Source organism: Manis javanica, chromosome 6 (genome assembly GCF_040802235.1).
Source record: "Manis javanica isolate MJ-LG chromosome 6, MJ_LKY, whole genome shotgun sequence".
Classification (NCBI taxonomy): domain Eukaryota; kingdom Metazoa; phylum Chordata; class Mammalia; order Pholidota; family Manidae; genus Manis; species Manis javanica.
Window position 1 is genome coordinate 48299187 of NC_133161.1, and position 15315 is coordinate 48314501.

The 15315-nt window shown below is 34.1% G+C and overlaps 1 protein-coding gene and 1 pseudogene across 3 annotated transcripts in view; one reads left to right on the plus strand and one right to left on the minus strand.

Moving 5' to 3' along the window:
- SKAP2 (src kinase associated phosphoprotein 2) overlaps positions 1-15315 on the plus strand; it is a 193532-nt gene that overhangs the window by 127455 nt on the left and 50762 nt on the right. For all 3 annotated transcript variants that reach the window (XM_037027407.2, XM_017670686.3, XM_073238680.1), the window contains 4 exons: positions 244-327; positions 13044-13168; positions 14035-14098; positions 14449-14586. In XM_037027407.2, coding sequence (XP_036883302.1) covers positions 244-327; positions 13044-13168; positions 14035-14098; positions 14449-14586 — 411 coding nt within the window. The remainder of the gene's footprint in view (positions 1-243; positions 328-13043; positions 13169-14034; positions 14099-14448; positions 14587-15315) is intronic.
- LOC108403504 (transcription initiation factor IIA subunit 2 pseudogene) lies at positions 9716-10821 on the minus strand (annotated as a pseudogene).

Genomic DNA, 15315 nt, shown 5'->3' on the forward strand with positions numbered 1-15315 from the left:
GTCAGAAAGTTTGTTAGCCATGCATTTGATCCCATAAATGTAGCAGCCACATCTCTGCCTCACTTTATTCCTTTTAGCTTTGTTTTTTGGCTGTCTCTTGGAAAACAAATTATAGAATTTTAGAGCTAAAAGAAACCTTAGAAATCATATTAACTAACTTTTACTTTTATAATAAGGAAATGGTTTTATATTTATTATATAATGTGTATTATCTAAACTGTTCTTTTTCCCCCTTTATTGTAGATCACAGCTTTCTGGGATTTGAATGGCAGAAACGGTGGTGTGCTCTCAGTAAAACAGTCTTCTATTATTATGGAAGTGACAAAGGTAGTATTGGTGTTCAGTTATATCAACTTCTATTGCATGAGGGTTTGGGGGTCTATTTTACACCCCCCCACTTGGCATAGTATAAACAGAAGAAGATAGATGGATAAAGAATAACTGAGAATTTTAATAATCATAGTCTAAGACTAATTTATAATTCTATTTCATTATTTGAAAAATGTTCCAAATTCCAGAATACCCTAAAAGTTAATACAGTTATGTATTATTGAGTTAGGAAAGTGAGTAAAATAACTTTCATCTGTGTGGCCTTTCACTTTGGGAAATATTTATCATTCAAGCTATAGTTGTAGCATTTCTGGAAAAGTTAAGACCATTAGGGTTGTGAGTTTTGAAGGGAAGAAAGATACTTTTTTTCTTCAAATATATTTTTTTTTCTTGCATGTTTTTCTGGATATATTTTATGTACATTTAAGTAAAAACATTTATCCTTCCTTTTTTTGTTATCATTAATCTACAATTACATGAACATTATATTTACTAGGGTCCCCCCTTCACCAAGTCCCCCCCACAAACCCCATTACAGTCACTGTCCATCAGCATAAAAAAATTAGGTAAAATGAAATATGTGCAACACCTTTCTCAGCTTCTTTTACAGATTTCAGATTTCAATAAACAGTGAACACCTATATAAAGGTTATGTTTTCTGTGCCTTGCTGTCTAAGCACTTCAACTGTGTTAACTTGTCTAACTCTAACTCTGTCAGACAGGTATTATTATTAGCCTCATTTCCTTTGCTGTTTGGAAAACTGAGAACAGAGAAGTTAAATAACTTGCTCAAGGTCACAGAGCTGATAAATGGCAGATCTGGGATTTAAACCTAGGTGCAATGATTAGAGCCCATGCTTCCAACCACTATTGTCCCTATATTAATTTAGAAATAATAGGATACATTTTGTAATTTCATTTGCTAATTAATATATCTCTGAGTCATAGTTCACATAATTTTAAGTTGATTATTTGAGCAAGTAAAGCTGTAAAACATTGAAATTTAATGAATATAAGTTTTCTTAGTTTTGCTTTTTTTTCTAGGAAAAGCAGGTCTGAAGCAGAATATTATAAAGTAAGGGTCATGTATAAATAGCTAACATTCATCTCCAGGAAGGACACTTGAGGTGAGAAAAGGCATAGAAGTCCAGTGTCACTGAATATAAGCTTTCCCATGGAATTTTTACTTAGTGTTATTTGGAAATATATGTTTCATTTGACATTATTTACAGTTTTTAGGTTTTTTCCTTATAAAACCAGGCATGTGTAATTATAGTATTCAGGTAAATTTGAAATAGATGCATGATGCTAGAAGTTCGTCTCACCTTTTGGCTAATGGGATTAACAAATTAAGAATTAATTTAGTAGCTAGTTTATATTCTGTCACTAATTTACAATATTCCAAATGTAATAATGGCATCAGTGAACTGTAAACTATGAACAACTATCAGCAGGCAACATTATTTCTTCTGCTAAGAGAAGTAGGTGATTTTTTTCCAAGTTCAGTGGTAATTGTTATGGGTCATAAATATGCATTACTATTACATAATTTTATACAGCATTGTGGGTCAAGATCAAGATCTTATTTTCCACAAAGAAATATAATCTATTTCATAAGACCAAGGGAGGGAGGTTTCAAATCCTTGAGACTCTGGCTTAGTTAGGCTTATCATTTCTAATTCCTTTAAGAGTCAATGAATAGTAATTTCTCTTTCCCCTCTCCTGGTCCTAACTGATATATGCTAACTGTAAGGTTAGCTAGAGTTTCCAAAAAACCTACAGAATATTGACATCTATTTCAAAGGCTAATATTCAGTCAATAAATTCTAGTTGTCACAGGTATTAGTTAAGTTCACATTTCTATTCTTATTTGATGAGATCTTATGGTAATAACATTCTTTGTATTTGTATTTTAACTATTTTGTGATCCATTACCTACCTCTAACACCACTGTTTTTTAAAAATTTCTATTCTAGCATTCCTTTTTTTATGTGTGTGTGTGTCTATTTAAAGATCTGGTTTCTATATTCTTAAACTCTTCCCTATCTGTTACTATGAAGCCTGTTTCCATTGAGATTTCAGATCTGTTTTTAGTGGTTCATTTCTCTTTGGACTGCTTGGAATTCTTAGCCAGTTTTCCTTTAAGGGACTTGGAAAAAAAAATCTATCTTTAGACAGCTTTTAATTGCTTGTTTGACATGATCTTAATTTCCTTCCTTTGTGTCTCTTTCTTTCCAGAAAAATGCATGGTTTGCAAAAATTATTTTCTTTTGTGAAATCAGATAGCTGATTTGTACAGCCTTGTTTATTGTATATGTGAACCATTTACCTAAACTTTGGAAAGAGCTATTTAGATACATGAGAACTATACTCCTCCAACTAAGTAGGATTTAGATAAATGGATTGTAGAGGCACAGAAAGAGTTGATGCCACTTACTAGGTTAAACTGTACTTTGTTATACTGTTTGGCACATATATAGTTCATCATTTGGTAACTTACTGTGTGTGCCAAAAAGCATTTTGACCCATCAAGATAATAATGGCTTAGAAAGAGAATTTCCAGCCTCTAGGGTAAATAAAGCGCTTATCTTTGTGTCCATAAATATTATTTGTATTTATTATTCATGGCCACTTGAGGCCCTTAAGTAATATATACATAACATACATATATATATATATATGGCACATATTTTATCAATTTATGAAGTCACATCCATCCTTTCATCTCCTTCCTCTTCCTGTGATTGTCATGAATTTCTTTCATCAAACTTTTTATGTCCTAGATGTTCTGCCATCAAGGTAGACATTCATTCACTCACTCATTCATTTTTTTATTTGATAAACATTTATTGGATACTTGGTTTATACTAGGCACTGGGGATCCAAGGATATTCCTGCCTTTGAGGTACTCACAGTTTGAGTTGTGTAGTTATCAGTGACAAGAAGAGAGAAAGTCATGTATTTGGAGGTGAGGGGCTGGGCAGGTAAACTGATCATTTCGATACAGTAAGGAAAGTGGTTTAATTAAGTATCTTTGGATCACAAAAGAGGTTTGGCTTATGACCCAGGGCAGTTAGGGAATACTTTCTAGTGGAGAGGACCTTAAAGGACCTTAGTTTTACTGGGCCTTAAATAATGAGTACGCATTTGGCAGGTGAGGAAAGGTAAAATGGGCATTCTAAGCAGAACAACGGCAGAGATTCTGAGTTGTGAAAGGCCCTGAGTAAGAACAAAGTTGGAATCTAGGCAGAACATGAAGTGGGTAAGGGGAGGGGGCATGTATAGCTAAAGAAGTGAGTTTGGATCAGATTGATCAGAGCCTTATAAGAAAAAGGGCCTTGTTAGTATTTTATCTTGAATATGACCTTTAAGCATAGGGATTTATGACCAGATTTGGTTTTTAGGAAGTAACTGTAATTGTATTACAGAGGTTGGATTGGAATGGATAGAGACTGGGCCAGCATGATATTAGGCAAGAAAGGTTATCACAGGGCTGCTCAGAGTCATACACAGTTATAGTGCAGACTGCTCCGGCACCAAAGCATCACAGCATCCTGCCCATTAGGAACCTATTTCAAACTTGTGGTGGTTTTCTTTTTACTCTCATTTTTCTATTTATCCTCTGTATGATCTTGAATCAGCATTATGAAACTTACCTTTTCCCACTTTTGAGGGGGAAGTGGTTAGTTTGTGTATCTCTTTTCATTCCACTTAAGGGATTTTTCTGCCCCTCCCTGGTACTCCCAATTAAAGAAAATTCTAGTGCCATTCAGTATGTGGCAGCTGCAAGTAGCCTAGGTCCTACCAAGTCATTCTAAATGTATATCAAAAGTTATTTATCATGTGGTTAGTTAAAAGTTAACATCCTGTGGTTGTAATTTTTCATTGCAATAGCTTTTCAGTGTATAACAAGTCATTAGAATTTTGGGCTTAATCTATTGCATTTCTGTACACTAATAGTGAACTATCAGAAAGCAAAATACAGAGAACAATCCCATTTACAATTGCATCAAAAAGAGTAAAATACCTAGGAATAAATTTAACCAAGGAGCTGAAAGACCTGTGTATTGAAAATTATATAACATTAATGAAAGAAATTGAAGAAGACACAAATAAATGGAAAGATATTCTGTGCTCATGGATTAGAAGAATCAGTATTGTTAAAATGTCCATACAATGCAAAGCAATCTACCGATTCAGTGCATCCCTATCAAAATTCCCCTGGCATTTTTCAAGGAAATAGAACAATCATAAAATTTGTATGGAATCACAAAAAGCCCTGAATAGCTAAAGCAATCTTCAGAAAGAAGAACAAAGGTGGAGGCATCATACTTCCTGATTTTAAATTATATTAGAAAGTGATAGTAGTTATACAGTTGGTATTGGCATGAAAACAGACACAGAGATCAATTAAACAGAGTAGAAAGCCCAGAAATAAGTCTACACATGTATGGTCAGTTAATTTGACAAGGTGTATATGTGTATACACACAAACACACACACAAACACACATATGTAATATATTTATGTAGTCATAAAAAAGAATGAAATCTTGACATTTGCAAAACTACAGAAGAAGCTCTAGGGCATTATGCTAAGTGAAGTAAGTCAGACAGATAAAGACAAATGCTATATGATCTCTCTTATATGTGGAATGTTAAAAATAAAGCTCATAGATAAAGAGAACAAATTGGTGGTTGCTAGAAGCAGGAGATGGGGGTGAGAGAAATGAGTGAAGGGGTATAAATTTATTAGTAAGAAATTTGTTGAATAAATGAAGAGCTATATCATGCTCCTGGATGTAAAAGCATAATAATAATTTTTTTTTAAAGTTTTAACTAGGTATCTGACAGGGGTGGACAGTATTGCTTACAATCAGAGATAATTAATCTCATTGTGAACAAAGCACATAACAATTTGGAAACAGAAATAGGACAGTAAACAAAACAAAAAAGTCATTAGAAAATTTAGTTTAATAGAGATAATTTAAAGTAAGAAAATTTTCAGTTTGACACAGAAATAAAGTTTTTCATTGAAACTAACCTTTCTGCTCTCTCACTTCCCCCACAACTTCACCATTAGTAGGAAAAAGAGGAAAAAGTAGGACACATCTGTTCAGTTGGGATAAAAAGTATGAGGGTGTTTTGGTGTTGAAGTAGCATCACAGTTATCTTTTAGTATTTAAAAAATATTTTTAAAGTGACAGAGTGTCTGTATAATTGGAAGGTCTGTTGTTTTGTAACATCAACTTTGGTAAGAGCCATAAAAGTTTGCCTTTTTTCCTGATTCAGATGATAAAGGCAAATTCCTGGGTCAAGGTATTAGCATTTTATAATTATATCATGAATATATGTCAAATGTTTAAATGAATACTGATATTTTTAAATTTAATGTTATAATTTTGTTTGTGTAAAGAAGGATAATATCTTTGTTGCCTAAGAAATAGGAATAACTAATTCTACTTTTTATCAGAAGTTATTGCAATTTTATGGACTTTGGGGCCTTTGATATACAAGCATTAACTTTAAGGTTTATCACAATAAATATTAAATAAAAGGTGTTTCTTCTCTGCCTTTATAGTTACGAGACCCTAAAGTAATAGTTCAGAGAAATTAAAATGTACATTTGATATTTAGTAGTATTTCGTTAACATGCAGATATATTCAGGTATAAACTAAGTCTTATTAAGGGTCTGATGATGGGGAATCATGTTGGTTTGCAATAAAATAAGACAGTTTGGTTTAAAATAGATCTATACATTTGTATACATATTAAAGATTGAAGGTAAATGTATTTTAAGTCAAACTGTGCACTGCTATATATAGAGAGAGAGATGTGTGTAGATGCTGCTATCTCTCGATCTATAATAGACAAATCTGTACCAGTAGTCTTTTCTTTGAACATTGATGTGTCAGGTATTATTAACACATAGCAGTATAATACTCTGGCTCAGAGGAGTGGGCCCAGAGGACCTGTAAAGCAGTGTGATATGCAGGAGCTGGCTCCCTGAGGCAGCAGGTGAGCAGGGTTCTGGAGAGCCAGGAAGGGGTGGGGTCAAGTTGTACAAGCCCTCATCAGGAGTTTGGCCTTTCTTGGGCAGCTAATGTTTCTAAGCATTGAAAGTAAGTAGATAGCCTGACAAACTCTGGTTGAATGTCAGAAAGATCACATCGCCAGCTGTCAGGAGGAGGTGAGAGGAGGCAAGATGTGCTCCAAAGCTGAGTGGCTGAGAGTCCAGAGAGTATGTTTACCACCGTAGGAGCATGAAGGAGCTGCAGGTTTTCTTAGATGTTTTTAGTTACTGTCATGTTGCATGAGTAGCGATGGTGTCATTTATTCTGTAATTATCACAGGAAGTGCTAAGAGAACAATATGTACAGGGTATTAAGATATTTTCTGTGTAATATTCATCTTAACAATAGCTATATATTATGGTAGCCTCATAGACTATATCATATTACCTGATTTTCAGTTGTAGAGGAAAACAATAGGTGTGGCCAAAAAAAAAAAAAAAAAGAAACAGAGCTTTAACTTCCCATTCTACAAAAATGCCTGTAATTTATTTATTCTCCATTCACAGCTACCTTGTACTACATTGTTTTTAAATCAAGTTCACAGCTATAGTTGAAAATGAGTGGCTCTTTAAAAAGAAAATATTTCATTTTTATGTTTGTCGTGTACTTTTATTTTAAAGAAAAAAAATGGTTTTGGAAATATCTAAAATTTCCTGCTACTAGACCTTATAAACCAGACTTTTAATTCTAACTAAAGTGCTTCCCTTTGGACCCATTATAATTGCCTGCGTTTATTATTCAGAACCATTTGGGGCTCATAAGTAACAAATATATATACATATTACAATATATAGTATTTTTCACTTAAAATAGTAATAATTATATATTTCCTCACAGTACAACTCAAAACACCAGAAGTATATTTCAAGTGGTTGAATTAGCGTTGACAGCTATATTTCTCTGAGCTGTATAAACAAGGAAAATATTCATCTATCTTTAACTGAGGGTTTAGAACAACTTGCTAATCAGTGTGATAAAGTTTAATGGGAGGATTTAGTAATAATGGGTATATTTTCCTCTTTCTTACTAATGAGCATTAATATGGAAATAAACATGAGTTAGTCACTCAGGGGGAAAAGCCTTCTTATATATAAGCAGCAGCTGTTATAAAAAATTTCTGAACATATTGCATGTGTTTGCTAGCCGTTTGTACCAAGTTAGCATTCTTGGTATAAACAACAGAAACCAACTTTGTTTAACTATGCAGAAAGGAAATTCTTGGGAAAATATTGGCTCTCAGGCAGGATTGATGGGAAGGCTAAACAACCAGACTCAGAAAACAGGTGAGGACTAAAGGAGGTAAAGTGGCTAGAACTTTTGCCCAGTCCCCTGCCTCCAGGAAGAGTCTAATTGGGACACACTGCCAGCCCTGCCAAGCCATGATTTGTGGAGTTACCACCCTGAACAGCTACCAGTTGGCGAGGGCTACTGCCACAGGAATGAATTCTGAGCTCTCCCTGATTCTTTTTTTATTACTTAATTTGAATTTGGGTTTCAGGCTGGAGCTTTGACTCACCTGGAACAGGGAACATGTACTTCCCTCTAGCTTCTGTGGTGGAAGCTTGTTCTGCTTCCCCTCTACCCCTCCTGGTTTCCTGGACCTACCCCAGGGATTCCTATAGAGCAAGGGCAGAGTAGTAGCCATTTCTGCATTTTTAACAGGCATCCAAGATGATTGTAAAATAGGTGAGTCTTGAAATATACATTGAGAAACTCCTTTCTAGGAGACACTGTGAAATGGTTGAAAAGCAAGCTTTGGAATCAGACTTATATTAGGGTCCTGGCTTTGACCACTTGACTGGTTGTGTGGCTGTACACACAATTGGTTATTTTAAATTTGTTTTCTCAAGTGCTGGGGATATACCTTGTCTCTCAGAATTATTATAACTTGTGCATGAGATAAGCTATATTAAATTCCTGGCATATAGTAGGAGCTCAGTAAATGTGAGTTTTCTTTTGGCATTTAAAAAACCCAGAACACAGATGTAAACCCAAAAGCCACTGTAAATATAGACAGAAATAGCTATCATTTACCTCATGCATTTTGTTTTATGTGATCAAACTGCTTTTTACCTTGAACCTACTGAATTAGAATTGTGAAAATTAAGTTACTGATTTAATAGATTTCATTATCTAGTTTCTCCTGGCAGCCTTCAGTTCTATAGACATTAAATTATAACAGCATGTTATAGGCAAGTTTAAAGTGTGAAATAGAAGCTGAAGGAAATTTAGTAAGAGAGACAAACACCTCAAAAATCCAGAGGGCTTCAATGTGTTATAATATAAAAACTAATACTCAAATTAATATGACTACATCATCAAGAAAATGTTAAATTGAGTTTAAAAGAGTTCTTGAGAAGTCAGGGGAGTATGTATTTCAGATTGCCATTATAATGATTAATATTTTAAAGGGTTTTTTCACACAATAATAAGCTTCTGCTGCTTCAGAAGTTCACTTAGATGAAATAGTATTAATCTTTTTATAGTTTTGGGTAAATGAACTTATATGACCTTATTTCCTATTTGATTGGCATGTTGCCCATGTCAAGTCAACAGGCGTCCTTGAAATTATCCTAGAAGGCACTGTGGAACTAACTTACACAGAAATTATGGATTAATATATAATGCTAAGGTCTCGTTTTTCTCTGTCTAGAAAAGATGCTAATGTGAAAGGAAAAGAGCAGAGTCTTATCACAACCATGTCTGTCCATTTCATGTCTTGAACTTCCTATCCCAGATTGACTAATTGGAAATACAGCTATGGATTTGCAAAATCCATATGGTTATGGATTTGCAAAAGCTATTGAGAAAGATTTATGGATTTCCTTCTATTCTCTTCAGCCTTTCTGGTTCCATACCTCTACCTTGACTCAAATGTTTATACATTACTTATCCTTAAATACTCAACAATCAGCTGAGTATGTCTAGGTTTTAGTTTCTTTTTATTATTTTTACTTGCTTAAACTCAAATACTGTTTTATTTTTTGAAAGACTTAGGTCTTTCTTTGGTGGAATGAGAGTTTCTTCTTCTGCCTTTGATTATTGACACTATTTTGTTACTCTTCTTCTGGAATACCCATTTTCTTATGTTGTATTTCTGTCAGTCTTCTATATCCATTATATTTCCTTTTCTCCTCTTCCTCATTATTCTTTTTTTCTACCTGTGGGGGTAGAAACTTTTAAGGTATATCTGATCTGATTTTTCAACAATGTTTAAAATTTTCAGCTTTTTATCACTTCATTGCATTTTTTTTGCTGCTGCATTTTTCTATTTCCTTTTATTTACCCCTTATTTTTCCAGTTCTATTCCAATATCTACCTTTCTCAGCCATTTTTCATTTTTCATCTCTTTTCGAGTCTGGTTTTTGTTTTTTTTTTTACTTTATGAAAGATGCAAAACAACTGTCCAAAGTTTTTTTCCATTTCTCATAGTTTGCTCTTGCTTTCTACATCTTGAGTGCTTTCCTTTTGTATTCCATAATTTTTTTTTGAGTTTTAAAATCAGTTTATTAAAGAATGTTCTCAGGAAGGCAACTTTTGATTTTCATTAAAAAAAGTTCTGTTTCTTCATGCAGTTCAGTGAAGATAATGTAAGAGGCTACAAAGTTATAAGCTTCTTTCTACTGGAATTCTCTGACAGCACAATGTAGTCATTTCTGCAATGCTAAAAAAAATTTTAAAAGCCTCTTCTATGCTTCTTTTCAAAAAGTGATGAATAATAACAAGATGGCGTAAAAAAGCTTTTTTTCTATTCATTCTGTAGTACTGGAGCCAGTATTTTTACCATCACAGGCTACAATTTTTACTTTGTTCACTTTAATAAGTTCTGTCACCTCTCTGAATTCAACATCATTCAATACAAAAGTCCACACATTATCGCAGAATCTGTATGTATTCAGAGAGTCTTTGAAATTTACTTTATTCCTGACCCTTTGAGCCAATGCTGAGTTTATAGCCTTATCAAACTGAAGTAGAACTTGAAGGGCAGGTTGGGGAGTGATCTGTTGAGACTGTATGAGCTCATCAAGGCTCTCCTGAAGGCTGTTTCCCAAAGTGGTATTTCTGTGTAACTGATATGCCAAGGCTTAGGAGGAAGAAATTGTTTTTCTTATTCAGGCTTGCATTGATGTCCTTTGGGGAAAACACTTCCCTCTGCCGAGTGGACAGAAGCGGTGCGGCCAGCAGCCCTGCAGGAGCTATCTATTTCCCCTGTATTACGTAATATTTTTATGGCACCTGTTTTCATTTGTTTGCTTTTCCTCTTTTACATATCCTTGGACTTTTCCCTTCTTACTTATCCTTATCTCTATACTCTGGGATACTTACTTCTAGATTGGGTTAGTGGCTTCTCTCTGGTGCATCTGATTAGAGGCTGCTCATGTCTTCCTCTTAGACTCTAACAGAAGATCTGATACATGGCCCCATAACATATTTCTGGGGGTTTTGTCTAAAGCGGATCTACTAGTCTAAGGAGGGAGTCACCCAATTTGGCTGCCAAGCTGTCTTATTCCTAGATAATCTAGCACGAGAAAGTATCCTGCTCCCTGCAGCTCTCCCACACTTAGTTTATGTAGTGCTGACTTTACATCTCTAGATGTAAACTCCCACTCCTTATGCATTTCTATACCCACTCATGTCACATTGCCAAGAATTTTAGACCCAGAGTGGAGGTAGAAAGCCTGGGCTTAGGTCAGATGAACCACATGATTGGAGCAATTAAGCCCTTATGCAGTGAGGGAGCCACTTTCCTCCATCTGGTCCTTGAAAAAAAAATCCTGTTTTTCCCTGGGGAGTTTAAGGAAATCTCTCAAAATTGTCCTGTATGGCTTTGATATTTTGCCTCTGATAATGCCGTGTTTTGTAGTGAATTAAATCCTTTTGCAGTCTAGTGGATCACTGACCAATATTCCTGGAACATTTAAATTTGTATTGTGTGTGTATGTGTGTGTGTGTATTTTAGGGGAAGGTGAGAAAAGTCTAGTAAGGTGATTAGTAGCTTTTGCCTCACCATACCTATAATGCTCCCTCACTTGTTTTAAGAGCTCAATATAAATCTGTTGAATGAGTGAGTGAATGACTCAGTCTTCTTTGAGAATTTTAGAAGAACTAACTTGCTTAGCCATTTATTATTTTAGTATTTTTCCTCCAGTATCGTTTTTCTAGTTAGGTATTTTGCAGAATATGTCCTGGAAGTGCCAGTTCCATAAAATGTTCTGTAAAAAAAGGATTCTGGGAAATATTCATACTAAATCTTTCTCATAGAAATTTAATCAATATGTAAATATTTTAAGTGCCTTAGGAAGGCCTGGGCTAACAAAACCTCTTTAAAACTTTTAATTCAGCATTTCTGAAACTTATGTGAGGCAGTAACTTATTAATGCCCCATAAAATATACTTTGGGAAACACTGCTCTAATTTTTGTAGTTTTTCTGAACCTTATAGGGTTCATTGTAGACTTTTTCCACAAAGCAAACTTCAAATTTTTTAATCTTAAGTTGTTTTTTCAGTCATCCAAAGAGATGTAAATTAGGATGTCCAGATTTAAGTCAGGAATTTCTAATGCAGATTTTTTTCTCATTTGTTGTTTTGAACAAGATACAATCTTGATGACCTTTTAAACATGTATATCCCTTCACGCATTGAATTAGTATATTTAAGAAAAGGAGTTAAATATTTTACCTTAGTACACTGCACTGAGCAAGCCCTTCACCCTACAATGTGGAAGCATTTCTGTATTTCCCCTGAGCTTAGTAAAAGAGACAGTTGTCCTTGCTCATGATTTTAATATTGTGTTTAATCTAGGGAATAAACCTATAGCTGTACAGCTCTTCTGTCAAAATGGTGTAAAGTGGGTAAAGGAGGAAAGCTGACTGATTTTATTTTCATTTGTGGAGTGTTTAGTCCTTTGTCATATTCCTACTTTATTTGTCTTTAAAATATCTGACTAGAACTTGACTCTTCTTTTGAGTCTTTATTATATGGGGTTCAAATGTGCTTTGCCAGTTTAACTGTTCACTGACTGGTTAAGAAACCTACTTTTTTTGTTTTGTTTGATAAGTAATGCTTCTATACTTGCTTTTCTTTGTTTTCCCCCACAACTTTTTATAATTAGTAGGGGGATTTTTTGTTTGTTTTTCTTTTTAAATGTGGATTTTGGTTTGTATCAACTCGTAGATATTTTTTAAAAGAAAATGTGTGTTATAGAGGCTTTGTGGGGGCTGGAGGTGGTAGGGTAGTGATGAGATAAGATAGTGGTAAATAAAACCCAGCAAGTTTTCAACTAGCCAGGTTTTACCCCTAAAATCTGGAAGAGCCAAGAATTTGTAGTGACCTTGTCTAGCAAGTTCTAAGTTCCATTTCTTGGATTTCCCCTACATGAAGTTGTATTTCCATACTTCATTCTGAATAAGACTACTATCTGCAGACCTCTAACTCTGGTTCCCTAAGATGTTCTTTTTAAATCCAACCATCCCAAATACTTCTAGCTTTTAAATGATATCTAGAAACATTATTTAAGCATTGTACTTTCAAAGCAATGTGACCAAAAAATACTCTTTCCAAGAATTGACAAAGAGTATCTAAATAAAAGATAATCAATTGGGCTAAATGGAATTCTAACTTTCTTTTTATCTTCAACAGACAAACAACAGAAAGGCGAATTTGCACTAGAGGGCTACAATGTCAGAATGAATAACACTCTCAGGAAGGATGGAAAGAAAGACTGCTGTTTTGAAATCTGTGCTCCTGATAAACGTATCTATCAGGTTGGAGTTTGTATGTTGTTTTGAAATTAAGTTGATGAAATGTTCTGATTTCATTTATAAAGACATTAATATTTTGTTAAAACAACTCCATGACATGTTAGAAATAATAAAAAATACATTTTTTGTACACTGAACATTCATATAGGAGGAAATACATTAAAAAAACACTTCAGATCAGTTGAAGTGTTATCTGCTTCGAAGAGAACAAGTGAAAATGACTTATCAATTACCTCGTGCTACATCTTTTATCTATTTTAATAGAACTGTGCAATTTTTTAGAAGAATTACTTAGCAGAAAGAGTAAAATTATCAAAAGGAAAATATCAAAGTGTTAATGCATATTTTATTGCTTAGAGTTGTAGGAGAAAATGAAGGTATGAGCACATATCAGCTCTGCAGTTCAAGAGCTATCAACTAACATCAACATGGAATGTATATTTAATAAGTTTTAAATATCTGAGATTGCAGTTGAAAGGCAGTTAATTAAGTTGTCAGGTAGTGTGTTGGAATCTGACAAGAACATTTTTAAGAAATCTGTACCCAGCAGTCTAAAGAAATTCATGGGTGTCTTCTAATTGTCAAGGGCAAATTTTGTTCATCAGTTCTGTCTTTGACATTGATGAAGAGAAGCAGCTTTTTTTCCTGCACAGCTGCCAGCTGCTGATCAGAGTTTCAAATCCATCATCCTCTGCTTCAATTACGTAACTTTGTCAAAATTAGCTGTACATTATAAGAAGCATCCTTGCAAGAAAAGTAGTACTAGACATGAAAAGAATTACTAATGGTCTTAAAGAAATGATAAGAATGTGACATACCTTTCATTTCTGCTGTGGTGATTTTTCTTGTTATTGCTTGTTTTTTATTAGTTCACAGCAGCTTCTCCCAAAGATGCTGAAGAATGGGTACAGCAACTGAGATTTGTATTACAAGGTAAGAGCAACCCACTGAACAAATTATTACAGTCTTTAAATACTGAATGTAACTGCATGATTTAGATTTTTATTTACAAAAGCTTCTTGACTTCTGTGAGAATGACCAAGGGAACATGACTGGTATTAATAGACCATTCCCTTCAGATTGTAAAAGTGTCTCTTCTGTAAGTACCAGCTGGCAACTTTGAAATTGACATATTTATGTAACAATCAGTTTTTAAAAATGTTTTAAGGATATAGCCTTTAACAATGTTGTGACTCTGTAGGACTCCTTTAATATAGGAAATAAGGTTTTGAAAATCTCTTTCGCATTTTTTAAAAATTCACTATATGAAACATGTCTTATAGATATGGGATCTGATGTTATTCCTGAGGATGATGATGAAAGAGGAGAATTATATGATGATGTTGATCATCCTCTACCAATCAGCAGTCCATCAGCAAGCAGTCAACCAATTGATGATGAAATTTATGAAGAACTGCCAGGTATTTATTATCTGGTGATTCATTTAAGGATTTTAGGGCTTTGTAAAAATGTCATATATCACTAAGTTGGCAACTTGAGTAGAAAATAGTGAGCTGTTAAGAACAAGGACAAAGAAATCTTCAAAACTTTCTTTTATGAAAAGGGTTCTGCTTGAGGTGTTTCAAGTGAGTGGATATACACTTATGAAAAGTGAGTGGAATGTTAAAATGAAACAGATACAGTCCTAACCCCATGGGACTTTTGGCTCATTAGCATTGTTTATGCTACATAATTTTTTAATTAAAAAATTGACTTGCCTTACAGTTTTTTCCACCAATTCACACATCATTTTTTATTTATACATCTTGGAACTTCCATTAACCAGAAGTTCTGTGCACACCCCATATGTCAACAACTTCTGCCTCATATATTCCTTCTTGCTGTAGTATATTGCATTGTTTTGAAGGAATATTGTTGAACTGTAAACAAAGGCCTTTTGAGGCTTGATGTTTTCTTACTTGATATTGTATCATCAATATGAATAAGTCTTCTTATTCTACATTTCCAGACATGGTTTGGTGTTTGTATGCCTCAGTGTCTGTTCTGTAACCTAAAATTAATTATCTAAAAGCTATTTGACTTGTAGTTTTGAGGGTCAACCTAAAATAGAAAAATACGCATCTGAAACTTAAGATACTTAGAATATGAAAACATTCATGGAATTATTGCATTACTAATACCCTAGCCTG